The 17,509-nt window shown below is 37.5% G+C and overlaps 1 protein-coding gene across 5 annotated transcripts in view; it reads left to right on the forward strand.

Moving 5' to 3' along the window:
* Positions 1-17,509, forward strand: part of PPP2R2C (protein phosphatase 2 regulatory subunit Bgamma) — a 191,432-nt gene that overhangs the window by 85,729 nt on the left and 88,194 nt on the right. The window contains exons 1-2 of one of the 5 annotated variants that reach the window (XM_079306403.1): positions 9,959-10,139; positions 11,570-11,720. The exons of the other annotated variants lie outside the window; for them this stretch is intronic. Of the exons in view, the coding sequence (XP_079162529.1) occupies positions 11,672-11,720 (49 nt within the window). The 5' untranslated portion in view covers positions 9,959-10,139; positions 11,570-11,671. Of the gene's footprint in view, positions 1-9,958; positions 10,140-11,569; positions 11,721-17,509 lie in introns of those variants that run through there. 5 annotated transcript variants of the gene reach the window in all.

Below are 17,509 nucleotides of genomic sequence, written 5' to 3' on the forward strand. Positions count from 1 at the left end.
TCTTCAGGATGACAGTAAATGTTGCTCTGTAGCATCACTCTCATTGCCATAGTAGTTCTGTGTAGAACTGCTGTGCTTTCACCCCCTCTGGCAGCTGCTTGCTCACTCCCCCACCAGCAGGAAATCAAAGAGTAAAATCTAGAAAACTCATGGGCTGGGATAAATGCAGCTTAATAGGAAAAGCAAAGGCCACACACACAAGCAAAGCAAGATGAGGAATTAATTCACTGCCTCCCATGGGCAGGCAGGTGTTCAGCCATCTCCAGGTGAGCAGTAACAGTGAAACATGTAACAGTGATTTGGGAAGAGAAAAATAATCACTCCAAATGTCCCCCCTTCCTCCTTTTTCTCCCCACTTTATATACTGAGCATGATGTCTCATGGTCTGGGATATCCCTTGGGCCAGTTTGGGTCACCTGTTCTGGTTGTGTCTCCCCTCAACTTCCCATGCACCCCCCACATCCTTGCCAGTCATGTACCAAAAGCAAAAAAAGCCCTGCCTCTGTGTAAGTGCTGCTCAGCGATAACAGAAACATCTCTATATTATCAACCCTGTGTTCAGCACAAATCCAAAATACAGCCTCATAATAGCCACTGTGAAAAAAAAACTACCCCAGCCAAAATCAGCACATTGACCCAGATTTAACCAGCAAATATGTATTTAATAATTAATGGCTTATTTTTGTGTGAAATAATGAAACTTCATTTTGAGGATGAGAATTCCTGTTTTGTATTAATTCATTTTGAATTTGTATTTCTCCTTCCATTTTAGCTGTTCCAAATCCTCCCCTGAGCACTTGTTCTCTGCCTGACCTCTAACACTGTGGATTAAAAAAAAAGAACTCCAGATGGTTCACTTCACAGAATGAGGGCACCTTTGTTTGTAAGGCATTTATGTGAGCTAAAAATCCAACAAAGAAAATAAAGTATCTTCAACATTTGTCCTTAAAAATTATGTATGCAGTTTCAGACAACCACAATTGTAGTGTGAGATTGGATAAGTATCTCTCAGACTTCCCACAGGATATCAGAACTACCTGGGCTACTCAAGCCTGATGAAACTGTCTTTCATTGGTATGTATCCCATACTTTCTGGTCTGTACTGTAATTGCTGCAGTAGCAGGTGGTTTTCTGCAGCTTTGCACCAGTGGGGTTTGGTATCTGGTCACCATGAGTGGTAACAGAATACAGCAGGGGTCAGTCCCCTGTGTGCCCCTGGATCATAGCAGGTGTCTTTTAGTATTTTGTGATGAGTATCCTTCAAACTGCAGAATTCCAGTCTGAATTCTGGGACTTCCTCTCTCTGTGACCAGGCTTGGAAGAAATGCTGAAGATAAGAGATTATTTGACTGAATTACTTGTGAAAATGCTCCTCTTACTTGCATTTGTTATGGTTATGGTAATAATTGCAAGGTATCAGAACTGATGTGTGGCTAAACTTTTCTTCTTTGAAAAAGGTTCTTCAAACACCTTTGTACCAACCATGAAAACCCTAACCTCAAGAATAAAAATTTCCAAGGACTTTGATAATGCAGAGATTTTAACTGTGTTATTCATTCTTCCCTAAATCAGGATCAGATGCATATTTTTCCTGTTATTTAAACTGTGATAGCACTGAGTCACTAGGCACAGCTGGCTCCACAAACACAGAGGGAGGTGGTTTCTGCCCAGAGCAATGTAGTGTTAAGTATGAGACAAGAAAGAGACAGTGTGAGAAAATATTAAAACATGAGGTCATGAGGGGGAACATGAGGTCATGATGACTGGTCAGCACAAGAAGCAGCTGTAATAGGAACCTGGCTGCCAAGTGTCTTTATTTTGTGGTAATCCATTTGTTGCAATGCCCTGAGGAGTCTGGTTTGTTTTATCTGAGCTCCAGAGTGGAATGTAGATCAAGTTGATCATACAGCCTCTGAAAACATTCTTCACATTTAAAATATTCTCACACTGCCCTTTGTCACTATTTTCTGCAAATAACAATTCAATAATAAAAATTATCTCTACAATAACACAGCAACTGTACTTATACTCAGTTGTATGACAGTGTCCTTGAATATCCTGGCACTCCAGTGATTACTCCAAAAAACTTAAGCCAGAGAACTTTGCTAGTTACCAGTGAGCTATGAAGCATTTTAGCAAAATTTATAGAAATGCATGAGAGTTCCTCAAAAATCTACAACATAAATGTGCAGAAAGAGAATAGTAGTCATGGTAGTCATCCTCTTTGGAGACACTTACAGGGCTTCACATGGGTGTCAGAGTCCTAAGTATTTTTAGTGTGAATGGATTTTGACATGAAGGTTTTTATGTTTATTTAAGAGATATGTACAGGAAAATTTGTCACTGTGTTATGTAATTTAGATGCAATGTAGTAAATCTATAAGCCTTGTCATGGGGACCTGACATGCCCTAAGTGTTCTCTCTGTCCACAAATGGCCCTTTAGTGAGGTAAAGGGCTGGTGATGCAGGGGTCAGGACAGAGTAAAGTGCTCTCCAAAGTGGCTTTTCTGCAAAGATGTTATTTTCTTGTCTACTACCACATTCTAGGCAGACTCAGTCTCCCTCCCTCTCTCTCTCTGATGGCATTCTAAGCCATAATTGATTCTTAATCTATCCTCAGAGATTTTTTATGACTCTCTCAGTTATTCCTAGCAAAACTGGATTTGAATTGAGTTCAGCTGGTCTAAGCAACAAATGTCAGGTATCACTAAAAATGAGGGGTCATGTAGGAGAAAGCCAAAAGTATTCACTCTTTTTGTAATCTTGACCAAATGAATCTTTTACTCACTGCATGTTTTTCAAAAGAGTTCTTGTATTCTTACTGTTAATGAAATACTGGATATACATAATGTATGAATATTGCTGTGGAATTGAGTAAAATTATTTTGGGAATGTGTATTTTTCCAGTTTACTTTTAATTCATTTTCACCCATTATTAAATTTAAAACGAAGAGAATTACAAGTAGTGTCATAAATCAATATGTGTCCTGAACTGCAGAGCAAGTAATTTTTATAAGAGGGCAAGTCCTTGTGTTTATAATAAATCAAGTTCATTATCTTTTGAGCTTCCTGATTAAAGTAATTAGTCATTTATGCTGATACAAAGCCACCAGTGAATTCTTTGCTTTGTTTCACAAATATTAAATCTTAACTTGTTTTGTAAGGGTCACTGGTTATAAACAGCTTCACATTGTAATGTAAATTTGTTGCTTTGTTAGTGGGGAAGTAGTTTCTGCCAACACAAATTAATGCACCGAGCAACTCTCCTGCAGTTAGAACAACCTGCCTTTAAGCCTGTGCTGTGTCCAGGGATTTACAGTGCCCATGGTCATGGCAGGTGGAGCTGGGCAGGGTCTGGGGGTCCCTGTGCTTGGTGCTGGGGTCCCAGCTCAGGGGGCTGCAGGTGTCCAGCTGGTGGCTGCCCAGGAGGGCTGTGTGTGCTTCCCCTCTCCTGCAGCTTCCCCTCTGCCCCTGCTCACAGCTGCCATTCCCTGAACCACCATGGACAGCTCTGGTTTGTGTCACTCGCTGAGTATTTGGGAAGTTGAGAACTGGATGTGCTTTTATATCTGTAGAACAGTGCTGTTACCTGGGGGGCTTCAATCTGGAATGTCTCACTCCAGCTAGGCATTAAAAAGGTCATTGCCCAGCAAAAATTCGTGGTTTTGGGAAAAGCATGCATGAGATTGTACTGTGAGATTGTATCTCCTCCTGCTCTTCTTCAGCTGTTGGTAAGAGTAGTCTCTTCTGGGGTAGGGTCAAACACAGCTTAATTTTCAGTATGAAAACAACTGTGTTCCTCTGGAAAGTTTCTCTGTTTCCAGGCATCACTTCTGAACAATGTGTACTTGATATCATATTTGTAATAAATCCTTACACTGAGGATAGAAGTGCAGAAGTCTCCTGAGCTGTTTTGTGGATCTTAGTTGGGTGTGCCTATTCTCACAGGTAGAATGAAGTAGAATGAGCTTGATAATTTCAGTGTAAGTTTAACTTTTCTTCTGAATATCAAGTGTTACAGGATCTGTGGAAATGTAACATTAGAAAGCACCTAATGATCCACTTTGCCTGTGACTCTTACTTAAAGAAAACAAGTCTTCTTTTTGCTTTGGTTTCTTTGTACAATTCCAATTCAAGGGTAGTAGTGAGCCTTAAAATTCTTTCTTTTCATATTAGATTACATCCTTTAGGGTTAAAATAAGGGAAACCTTTCCAGCAGTTACTTTGGTCACCTGCTGTGCAGACTAATAATGCCATGCTAATCTCAAAAGGACTGTCAGTCACAGTCACATTTGAATTTCAGTGTTTCAGAAAGGAGACAATCAAGAGAGGAAAATTAGCTGAACTAGCTCTATGTTGTTCTACTTGATTTTAAAATCAAATACATCAAGAATGGAAGGTGTGTTTTTAAGGAGGTACAGATTTGTTTACAGAATTTTTTTTTGTGAATTTTAATGGTGCAACATTAATAAGGAGACATTTCTGTAGTTCTTTTTTTATTTTAGCATATACTCTAGTGAGAAATAAGTGATAACATATGAGGTGAGGATTTGAGAGATTCAGCTTATAAAAGAGGGTAATTGTGGCTAAGTGGAGGTTAACACATGAGCTCTGGCATTTGTTTTCCTGTTGTTAGTGATGAAATACTTCACAATGTTCACAAGGAAGCTTAAATGTGCTTTAGAGAGACTTTTCATGTGCTAGGACAAAGAAAATAGATATTTTCAGGGATTTCTAAGCATTCTAGCATTTTCCACACACACACACACACAAAAAGATGGGCCAAAAGAAGTTGTTTAAAAGGATGCACATTGTAATTTGAAAAGAAAATACGTTCTAGTGACTGTTCACCATCTGGATATTAATGCAGGCAATTACCAGATCTTGCCTTTCAAACATTGTTGTGTTAGAGCAAGAAAAAAGCCTATATTGTATTTTATATGACCTTTCTAATACTGTATATACACATATAGATTTGTGTTATTTGTCTCATTCACCAAATGTTTCTTATGTGTGGCTCAAGGCATTTATTTATTGCAAGACTTCAAGCTGTGGTAAGCAAGGTCATAGATTAAGAATTGATTTCCTCAGTTGCTCTAGCATATAAAGTAAATTTCTCTTGGTTGGTTATAAAAACTACAGCTGGGTATAAATTCAGCTTTTCAACACTGTCTTGAAATTTAATGTTAAAACAAATGAGAAAATGCTCTGTATATATTGCATGCTTCATTTAAACCTTCAGCTAAAACTTAAGGAAAGCAAATTGGTTTTGTGCTGCAAACTGCTAGGTAAAACTATGCCAATAATAAAGACAGTGGGTTTTTTATTTCACTTATTCTTTCTTGTTATTACTTTATCTTTTTAATTCAGATTTCCTGTACAGTTTCCATCAAATCATGTTTTGATCAATATCTTGATTAGCCCTTTTTTTTACTATATGCTTCTGGAGACATTGCTAATTGCAGTAGGAATGTGGGTTTCAAAATGGAACATAGCTTTTCTTCTTTGAAAACAGACAATCTTACAAGAAATAGAAAAATCCTGCTGTTTTATTAGCATTGTCTCTAATATGAAACATTTTTTTTAAACTGAAGACTATATTTAGATTGAACTGAAAATTCACCTTATCAAGGAAATGTGTTCTGAGGGTCTTTTTATTATTTTCTTTGTGAGTTGTCATGTTGGATTGTGCTTTTAAGATGTGCTTTGTGTTGGTAACAGTAGTAGAGTTAATCTGTATGCAGCAATCAACTTGTGTAAATGTCAAATTCACTCTTTCTTGAATCTTTGCAGCAATACACAGGTTTCTACTGACTACACAGTAAATCTCAAGTTGGAGAAATTGGCTTCTTAGACACATCTTTGAAGAAAATACTTCTGATGTAATATCCTGCCCTCTGTTATTGAATTACTAAGCGTAGAAGAGATACAATAATATGCAGTTTGTTCCCAGATCACTATCAGCATCATCAGGTGGCATTAAAAATTACTAGCTTGGTCTCTACTGTTTCTGCTCTTAGCAGAGGAACCAAATTGCAAGATGATTTTTCTAAGATAACAGAGAATGCTGTGTTAGCTTGATGGGAGTTGTTTTGCAGTGCACAGCCCACACTGTACCTTATGGCACTGGCCCACAAGGGAGTAGTGTGGCAGAGGTTTTGTGGTACTCAGTTCTGCTAAAACAATAGCTGAATTGCACATTAGTGCATGAAATAACTTTCTCACAGTGGTCACAATGTAAATGTGAAAGTGAGGTACTCTGTGATGGGAGCAGTAAAACAGTTTGGTGAATAAAACAGGTAAGGGTTTGAAATATAAACTTTATTAAGGAAAATATGTCTGGAAATGAAGTACCTCAGAAATCACTCCTCTTGCCAATTCAGATGGATACTTTTGAGGAATGAAGTTGTGAGGTTCATCTGTTGGTAATGGTCTCTATTCCCTCCCTGAACTGTATTTTGCAGGATTAGAATACTGAGATTTCCTTTCATGGCTGTTCCCAGCATACGGCTTAGCACTTGACCATATTTTGCAAATTTCTGAGTGGCAGCTTATTTTAATGTATTGGAAAGTGAGGATATTGTCAGTTTTTAAAATACCTGTATCTATAACAAACTTCCTTTTGACTTCATTGAGATTTCCATATGGAGATATTTCAAAAATTGCAGCTTTGTGGTGAAATACAGTGAATCAATTCAACTCAGACTTTCTTGGAAAGCCTTGTTAGGAAGGAATTACAATTATCAAGTCTGGTAGTCAGGAAGGATTGTTGTTATTGTATTACTGCAGGACAACTCAAGCATGGTCATGCCTGACTGAATGCAAAATTTATGCCCATTTCTAAAATGTAGATATCTTTTTTTAAAAAACACTGAAATATGTATGAAGAATTTTGGACTGATTCATTAACTTTGAATAAATTCCTACGGCAAATGAGTGAAATAAAGAGAAACCAAAAATAACTAGCTTAGCAGGACTCCTTATGTGAAGTTGGCTGCCTGCAGAGACACAGGACTGCTAAAGAGAGGTTACTGATAATTCATTGTAGATCAAATTAATGGTAAACTTAGAGAAGCATAACCTTTCCAAAAGCAGATATGGCACCACCCTCCAAGATATATGGGCAGGAGTTAACTATGTACACCTGAGCAATGTCTGTCTAGTGAAAGCCTAGAAATTTGGGCTTGTGTAGGAATCAGTTGTGAAAAATTCTGTTTGAAAAGGTGCACCTTGGAAGCAAAGACAGGAATACAGGATATATATCCAGCATACAGGAATAGGGCCCTGAGCAACCTGGTCTAGTAGAAGGTATTCCTTGTCATGGCAAGTAGTTGGAACTAGATGACCTTCAAGGTCCCAAGATAATTGGACTAGATAATCTTCCAAGCAATATCATTCAAAGATTCTGTGATTTTGTGACTTGAGTCTTTGCATTTTAATTCTGGCATGTTCGTTATCTCAGCACTTGATTTGAAATGTAGAAAAGTGTGGTCTTTCTGACTTTAATTGGAGAATTAAACTTGTCAAGTTCCCTGAAGGTTTAATGTGAGCAAATATAAATATTCTTATCATACTCTGATTTTTGTAACACAATTTGTGCTTCTTCATATGTTGTTATCAAAATGTACATGTACTCCAGTGGTAGTATTACATTACATTAGTGGGGATTAATGCTGCAAAATCCAATATCTGCAGCCGGAGGGCAAACCACATCATTTCAAAGAGATCAAGGGACTGCAGTCATTTACATTTGATTGGGCTTTCTTGGATGCATATGCAATTTCTCTGCACCCCACTGTACAGCACTTGGAGCCAGGCTCTGGTCTGAAGAAGGGGACTAATTACAGTAATTATCTATTGCTCTTTCTTCTGCACATCTGCTTGGCAATATAACTCCTTGGCTTGGGTTAAAACAGCACTGAGGCTTTTTTTACCACTCTGAGAAAAAAAATATAAATCATGCAAATAATTTTGGATTTCTGATTTCATCTTTCTACTGCCTGCTGCCTTGCTCTGGCAGAGATGGTTGTGAAGAACACTGAGGTAGAAGTTGTGAACAACTGGTCTTGCTGAGAGTTCCCCCAACACCAGAAATATCTTCCCTAAGACTTAAGTAACATATTCATTGGATTTTTTCCCTACCATAATAGCAATTTCATCAAGGACCAGATGGCAGCACTAAATGATGGTTGGGTCATGTCTGGCTCTATTCTGTTTTGATGGTGGAAAATGGGACACACTGTATGATCTTAGTAGGGAGAAGGATTTGAATGAACAAGATTTTCAAGAAACTTCCAAACAATGAAACTATGTGACCAAAAGAGTCCTGTAATGTAGGTTTCAAATGCTCTGTATCAAACTAAAAGTATCAATCTTGTTGCTGTATTCTGTTTTAAAACAACTTTACTAATACCTGACTCTTCTGTGCTTTTCTGCCTCTCTACCTGTGGAATTTTTCCTTTGTGGAAAGGTTGATGTGAAACATTTCAGGTTTCTCTCTATCTTGTATAAGGGATAAAGACACAGCCAAGCATGAAGCAGTTCTTTACTAAGAATTCCACCTCTGTGCTTACTCCATTGCTGTGACTGCATTTAAGCAGCTCTGTATTTTAGTACTGTTGCATCCTTTTGCTTTCAGTTTTTAATTAAAAGTTTTCATAGCCAGAGAGCAGAAGAGGGGGTTTTGTCTACTAACAGTGCCTTCCCCCCCCCACCCCCCAAAAGGTTCAGCTGTGAGTGAAATGCTAGTAATAGCAATATTGGTGCAGATGCCAAGTGGGAAGAGACAGCAAGCATGTAATAAAGAACAATTAATTAGTTTCACAATGAAATGTATACAAAATAATAAATTATGTAAGGCAGGTTTTCTTTTGCTTATCTTCTTTTAATCTCAGTTTTCTGTAAGAATAATAATAGTAATTTTCTAACTAGGCAGCAGAGATTTTGGTTCCAGTTACTGTCTTAGTAGACTTGCACTGAAATGCTTGTATTTTTCAGTGCTGATGTTTAATTTTAGTAATCAACCCTTATGCATTAACTGTCTTGAAATTTAGTCCTTTCTACATCTACAGGTTTTCATAAAGGCATACAGACTTCATTTAGTTAATCAGTATAAGACAAAAAAATGGATAAGACACTTGATGGATTTTTCATAAGGACACACATTTTTGTTTACAGACAAGTGAACACATTAGGTTGTGCAACAGCTGTGTCTAAGTAGATGTAGAAGGAGGCATTTATGCTGGGCACAGATTATTTTTTCTCCACATATGCAGGCATAAGGCCAAGGAAAAAATGTAATGTTTAGTTTCTGGACAGTGCACAATGTCAGTTACTTTATACAAACTTGTTTCTGTATTGCTGTGTAGGAGCATTCATCATAAAAACGCTGATCTAAGCAGAATAAGATGACCTTTCCAAAAGCAAATTTGCAAGAAAAGTTCTTGCATTTGAAGGGCTGTGGTTGACTTTTTAAAATTGCAATTAGTTGTTCATCTGACCTATTTGTCTAGAAAAAGAGTACTAAATCCTGTGACATTGACAGTAGAACTTTGATCATGGCAATCCAATATTTATTGCTTGAGGGCATTTGCTTTTATAAACAGGAATTATGATTGTTAATGTTCTTCTTAGTATCTAAATCAGCATTTGGAGCATACAAATTCCAGGTGTAAATACACAGCCAGAGCTTGATACTACACTGTTGTTTCCATTTATTTATTTGATAAGTATGTTAATATTTTTTTAAATAAGGAGTGTGGATTTTTTTTTTTACCACATTTTTACAATGGATACTTCATCACTAAAAATCAGCATTATGGTGGATCCTTTCTGAGTCTCTGCTCTTTGGCAAACTGCAGTAGCCCACCTTCTGAAAAATGTGCAGGTGGGTTTAGAAGAGCACCTTGAATTGCTGATTCAAGTTTAAGAAGAGGCATCAGCAGTGCAAGATGACTGTACTACACAACTTCCACTCCACTGGAATTCTGCTCAGTGTTTTGCAGTGCCATGCATGTTCTGTTACATGGCATACCCCTACCCTGGCTCAACCAGCAGAAAATCAACAAAAACATGCAGATGCTGAGACAGATGCTTGAAGAAGCTGAAGAAATAGAGTTCTTCTGGTGTGAGACTTCTAGGTATGGTCTTCTTTTTATCAAAAAAATGACATAGTACTTGAACAATTTATTTTCTTTTTCCTGATGTCTGAATGCAGAATTGTTTATAGTATTTATTGTTTTCTTGTGATAGGAAGTTGAATAAGGGAATTCATGTTGAATATAGGGAAATTCATGTGAATAAAACATTTTCCCCCCCTTTTCCATACCTTCAATAAGGCACAGTTGCATGGAACAGCATGAATACTTTCCTAGTGACATGGAAAAGCAAAAGCGAAGGCCACAGACTTGCAAATAGAAATTAGTTGTTATTTGCTCATTTGTAACTGGCAAGGAAACAGTTAACACATTGTTCCATGACTAGCTCAAAGTTCCTAATGATACCTGAACAGTTTTATGTGTCACATCATTCATATACTTGGTTACTGTTCTCTCATTGTGTTTTCTGTGCTTGGCCTGTCTGAGTTTGTTTGTGGCAGAGAACTCTTTGCAGATGCATTTTTGGTTTTTGTTTTCCTTTGTTTTAATACAATCATACTGCAAATCTTAGATGAGTATTTGAGCTCATTCTTGCTTTGCTGTCTAGTTTATGAGCATCTAACACATCATAGTTCTCCACTTGCTGTAAAACTAATCTAGTAACTCCATGTTGTTCTGATTGTTTTTCTCTGGTTTTGCCTCTCAAAGGCACTAATGTGAAGATGTTTCCTGACTCTTTAGTACTTATTTTAATTAATTGACAGTTACTTCTGTTTTATTGAGAAAGAGAAGGTGCTGCTAAAAACTGGCTACACAGGATAGTAATAGCAAAACAATCAGCTATTTAGGCTCAATTTAAGGAAAAGAAATTTTGCTCCCTTATTGTCCTTCTCTTAAATAAAACATGAAATGGGTTTATTCTTTTGTCTACACCCATCTTTACACTTTCCTTCTTTATACTCATCTGCAAATCAAATCCATTGCTAAACTGAGATCCTCTCTCTCCACCTATACTTGAAATAACCCTAGGAGTTGTAAGGAGGTGAGCCCACATGAGCTGTGTGTTTTCAGTCTGCAGTTTCAGTGTAGTTGATTGTAAAAGTACTCTCAGTGTGCCAGAGGAGAGCAATCATGTGGGTATATAATATATTGCTCCTAGTCCTGTCAGGCCATGTGAATGAGCAGGAATCTGTTATTCCACCTTAATGGAGTCCTGCAATTTGGACTGATGTAACCTCTTTATATTGGGTGGAGGGTTTGGACTGTGAATCACCACTGAATTTACAAAGGAAAAGAAACTCAGATACCCATGAAGGAGACTGTATTGATATAAGGAGCTGCAATGTTGGATGTAGAACTAACACAAAGTCTTGAAAAGTTGAGTGTTTAAGGGAGAAATTTAAGAAATTAAATGAATTTGTTGTATACCAGAGGTGGCTCAATAGCTGTGTTTTTATGTTTTTATTTGAAAGATATCACCTGCTGGCTGCAGAGTGGGTGGATTCAGCTTCCTTCTGGAGCCTGAGCAAATCATTTGAGGAAGATATTACTCTCTGCTGCATCCTAAAGACAATATGGAGGGGGAGAGCATCTGTGAGGTTGATTCTGGAGATGGACTGGGAGGTAGGGATACCTGTCACTTATTTTTATTTTCATCCCAGATGGCTGATTACAGGAATCCCTTATGAAAATGGACCTTGGAATTTACAAAAAGCAAATGTGAGAAAGGTGTATACAGCTCATTGATTGTATTTTGTCACTTTACTAGCAGTGAATAAAAGTTTTTCAAAACAACTGTCTCTTAGAGGAAGTGGTACATATAGACAGTCCATGTTGTGAGTGTTGTTATTTAGTCTGAGATGTTCCAGAGATAACACAAACCCTGAATACAGACAATAAAATAAAGCCTTTTTCTTTCTTTGTTTCTCCTTTTTCTGTGTCTCCCACACTAACTGTATTGCACACACTGTTTCAGTTGTATTTTTTAACTGCACTACAGAAAACTGAAGGAAGTGATACTGATTCTGTCTGCTATACTTGTGACCCATGTGTAGATATAGACTGTTCTAAAATAAAGAGTCTTTGTTCTTATTTAGCCACAGATTTGACAGGTGTCCTTTGGCAAATTAACTCACTTCATTGCCTGTATAATTTTCATAGCAGGGTGAAAAACTTCTCAGAGAGAGTAATATTGCATATTTCTGCAGGGCTGCTGATTTTGTGCATAATGCAGGAGATCTTTGACAAGGTGTTTGGATAGACTTGTCTGTTTTAAATTACTGGTTTAACACAGCTGCTTCTGAGACTAACCAAGCAAACATCTTTAGTTTGCAGAACACCTTGAACTGCCTAGGTCAACTCACTGTTGAACTCAGAAATCTAAATATTACAGGAAAGAATGAGGCTCTACATTAAAAGGTTGTAATACCATGAGACTCAGCATGCTGCACATCTGTTTAATGGTTTAGATGTTTTTCTGTCACTGAATTGTGATCATGGAGATTATTTTGTGTATGAATGTACTGTGCTTGTGCTAAGATGCCTTCCTTTGTGTTTAATAGTTCTGTAATTTTTCCCTGTGCCCTTGATGTATCAGCAGTGCTGTTTAGTAGGAGAAGCAGTTTCCACAGTGTTACCACTGAGTTTCCTTCACATGAATGAGTTGCTTCCAGACACCCATTAGTTGGGCTGACATGCAGATATATATTCCTAAAGTTTACTTTTTTTTTTTTTTTAATAAAGAAACTGGTGGTTAAAGTTAGTTTAAAAATTTCTGATATTCCTATTAAATAATTATTTCGTCATAATAAATTGTAATAAGAACAGTGGAAATATTTAGGCTCAAATGATGCCTTTCTGCTAGGCAAATGAAGGGTAACAGAATCTTGGCATTGTCTTTGACATTCTGAGCTATTTGTGTTCCCCTCTCCCAAAGTTTTGGAAACAGTTGTTTCCAAAGCATTGTTCTCATAGTTACTCTTAGGCCTTATCATTGTGTGTTTCAGTCACCAGATCTCTGCTGCATCCTTTTCATGGATTTCTTGCCAATTTGAGCATGGAGGAATTGTTTCAGAGCTCAGGTCACTGACAGTTCTGTATTCCAGTCCTCCATGAGTTTGACTTTTTTTGTTATAAATTACTGCCCTTAATCCACAGTTTTCTAATTTATATAGGCAAGAGTGAGAATGTACATTTAAGTATGCAGAATGAATAACCAATTTTCTGGCTTGTCCTCTGCATTCTGGATTCTGACTTAAGATTGTAAACTCTTGAGAGAAAATTTACAGTTTCAGGGAACAGAATAGATTGTTATTGACATAAATTGAATAGAATACTGTCATGAGAACAAAATCTGATCTTGCATGTGCTAGGGCCATACTTCCAGGAGCATGACAGTATCTTCAACAACCATTTATGTATAGTTCTTTCTTGGAAAAAGTGTGTTTACATAAATAATAGTAACCACAGAGTACCACTTCATATTTTTTCAGAAAGCAGGTGATGTGAATTCCTGGGTAGCTGCTCAATTGAAAAAAAAATTCCTTGCTTCATCCCTTGTAAACAAAATAAAGGTAAATCAAAACAAGCTAACCATAAAATCCTGTTCCAAAAGTATAAAAAATGTATCAGAGTGATCACTCTCTGGTAATCAGCAGATCAACTATTCTTACCTGATGAGCAAGGGAAGTATTGGAAATTTGCATATTTTAAATACTAGGGCAACTAAAACTTTGAATGTAGCTTTGCTAAGTTTCTTGTACTCTCTTTTTCCTGATTTTACTTATTTCTACTTTTGACAACTGTTTGTGGAACCAAATTAGCAATTTTTCACTGTTTTGTAGAATGTGACGTACACAAAAGTGTGACTTTGAAAGTAAGTACCTTTTGGAAGATAAAAGGCATGCTTTTGGAGAGAGTGTTTAACAAAGTCTGTATCCATCATATATATATATATATATAATAAATGCAGACATATCTTGATGTGTACAGATCAAGCACAGATATATAATTAAAATTAGTCTGATTTCACATCTAAGTTATGATACATCAGAGATCTGAGACAAAACAGAAGCGTGCCCATTTTCAATGTGTACTGAACATGTTAAACAATTTATCAGTATCATGGAATCACCTCCCAAAACAAAGTATATTGTGTTAATTCAAGGTCTGTGATCTCTGATGTAGCAGTTTCTTGGGAACATGAAGTCCCTTTAAGACTGCATGAATTTGTGGGTCAAAAGAGCTTAAATATTTTTTTGCCATTTTCAGATACAGAAAACATATTACCAAGTATAATACCCCATAGTTCATTATTACTTGATGGAAAACAAGGCCACTATTATCAAGAATTCAAAGTAAGGCTCTTCCCCTCATTTTAATGGCAAAAGAAATACATGAATTTTCCTAGGTGTGGGTGTATAGTGTAACACTCCATAATGCCAGAAAAAGCCCAGAAATTATGCTTGTAGAGCAAGTAAATAAATTTGATACTGTGGAGCTATGGATTTAACTCTGATTTGGTTTAAAAATTAACCCTAATATTAAAGCACTGCTGTGGGTATTGTATCTTTTCTTCACTTGATAGTACTTCATAGGAGGTTTTGAATACCTCCTAAATGATGCACAGAGAGGAACAGAGCTGACATTTCCACTGGCCTGTAAAGCCAAACTGTGAGCATCCAGTGCAGGCAAATGGAGTCTCCTGAGTAAAACCACCCTAAACAAGGATGAAGAGGAGACAGAGCTGTGATTCTTCACTGTGCAATGCAGAAAACACCTATTACAGCTAACCTGGAACAGATGGGTACCTCTGCTTCAAAGCAAAGATTTCATAGCTTAAGTTGCTGAGGAGACATTTGTTCTTTTCCCCAAATTCAAGAACTCTGTAGAGGAGTGACCTTGGCTGGCTGCCAGGTGCCCCTCAAGCTGCTTTCTCACTCCCCCTCTGCAGCAGCACAAGGAAAGAAAGTGAGATGGAAGCATAAGGAGAGGACATCCCTCACCAATTACTGCCACAGGCAAAACATGTTGGACTAGAGAAAGATTAATTTATTGCTAATTAAAGATACAGAAAGTTAGTGATAAAAATAAACCTAAAACTTTTCTCTCACCCCTCTCTTGTCCTAGGCTCTACTTTCCTCCTTCCTTCCTAATTTCCTGCCATCTTCTGCCACTCCTGAACAGAGCAGGAGGAATGGGGAATGACTTAGGCTATAACATTTCATCTTTTCCTTATGCTCTTCCCATCCTCCACCATGAGGTCCCACTCAAGGAATACAGCCCCTCATGAACTTTTTCAACACAGGTGCTTTCCCACTGCTTCATTAGGAATTATTTCCTTGGGGTACAGTCCCTCAGGAACGTGCTGCTCCTACAGGCTGCAGTTCTTGCCTGAAAATCTGCTTCTCTGTGGGCATCCTGTATGGGCCATGGCTCCTGCCAGGAGCCTGCTCCAGCCTGGGCTCTCCATGGGCTGCAGCTCCCTCAGAACATCTCCTCATGCTCTGGTTTGGTGTTCTCCATGTGCTACAGGGTGGATATTTGCTCCACTGTGGTCTTCCATCAGCTGCAGAAGGGCAACCTGCATTGTCACAGCCTTCTCCATGGCTGCAATGGAAATTCTGCTCTGGAATCTGCAGAAACTTTCCCCCTTCTTTCTTCAGTGACCTTGGCATCTGCAGGGCTGGTTCTTTCATGTTTTCTTATTTCTCTCTCACAGCTGCCAAACAGGTTTTTTGCCCTTTCCTAAATATATTATCTCAGAGATGCCACCAGTGTCACTTGTGGGCTCAGCTTGGGACAGCAGTGGGTCTGCCCAACATAGGGCAGCTTCTGGTCTCTTCCCACAGAGCCCACCCCCTGCCAAAACCTTGCTCTGAACACATATTCTTGAAGTAATATGCTGCTTCAAATGTATTCCTTATGGATTTGATGCAATTCCTAGAGGGTATTGACATTAAGTGACTTCTTTGATGTGTTCCTAAAAGTGATTACTAAATCACTAAAATTGTTGTATTTAGAGGTGTTTCTTTAGAAATTTTTAAACCCTTTAGTTATGGGGTGATATGACTATTAATTAAAACTGAAGATCAAGCTCTGTTATTGTTCTGCTTCCTTTACTGGATTTTTCAACATTTAATCCTTTTTGTTTTGGCAAAGATTCTGCCATGTATTGATGTATATGTAGAATCAATACCATGACACACATTTTAATTTGCTGTTTGAACTGTATTTTAGTAAGAGCCTGAAGATTTGCTGCTGCACAAAAGACATTCCACAGAGCAGACTGGGGAGGGGTCAAGTAATTTCTGTGTTTCTGTTGGGTTGTTGATATTATGTGAGATCTGATTTTGGCCTGGTGTTTTCACTTGTAGCTCTTGTTCAAGTGAAAAATCCTTCCTGCATGTTAGCAAGACTGAAATCCAGTTGCTATGGTATTCAGCATTCTTTTTTTATTTTTAACCAATCAGCTGGCTTTTGTAATGATTCAGCCCAGAAAAAGAAATTGGTCACATAGGCTAGAGCTGTATCAAAAGAGCAGGTTTTTTTGGATTGAAGAATCTAGAGAGGTTGGGAGAATGGCAGAATTTGAGTTTCAAGAATATATCACTGTCTATGGTATATATTGAGATGTGTAAATAATGCTAGTAATGGTTGTAAAAGGCACTTGTTCTTTTCCAAGAAGATGGTAAAAATTGAATGACAGAACTAATTTTTCTATATTGTTTTATCACCCAAAGGTATCAGTAGTTCATAGCTAAAAAACTATTGGTTTTTAAAAATCTGTATCCATGTTAGATTGTTTATGATGGTGTTACTAAATGGTAGTATGTTGCTGACAGGGTATTATTTGCTCACAGACAATTAACAGACTGCTGATTTTCTGTTCAATTTTAGTGTTGCTGTTTGGCTAATCAGAAAATTCTGGACAACTGCTAGATAATCTATAAGGATTTTAAAGTTCTAGTGATGCTGACATGTAGCTGGCAGTGCTACAAGGATAAAAGAAAGACAAGCTAGGGAGAGAGATATTCTGATAGTTGAACTATTGAAAAAAGGAAGGTGGACTTTGACTGGTCTTTTGAAGGTTTTAAACTTCTTGACTTGAAGGTAAGGTAGTTCTCCTACCCACCCAGGCTGCTATTGCATCAGCAGGACAAACAGAAAACAGAGCTTGTTTTATACAAAGCAACTTACTGCTGAACTCTTGTCTGTATCACAAATTAAAGTTTTAGATTTCAGTTTAGAAATGACATTTATAAGAGATGGTGCTACATACTAAAAGTCCATCAAGATTTAGACAGTGCATCTGATGAGTATGTGGAAACACATTTGAACATGGAAATAACTAGGTAGAAAAGGGATTTCTTCTAGGAATGTTTCTTATGTTTTTTCCTGTGTTCTCTGTACAA

Source organism: Erithacus rubecula, assembly GCF_903797595.1.
Source record: "Erithacus rubecula genome assembly, chromosome: 5".
NCBI classification, from domain to species: Eukaryota; Metazoa; Chordata; class Aves; order Passeriformes; family Muscicapidae; genus Erithacus; species Erithacus rubecula.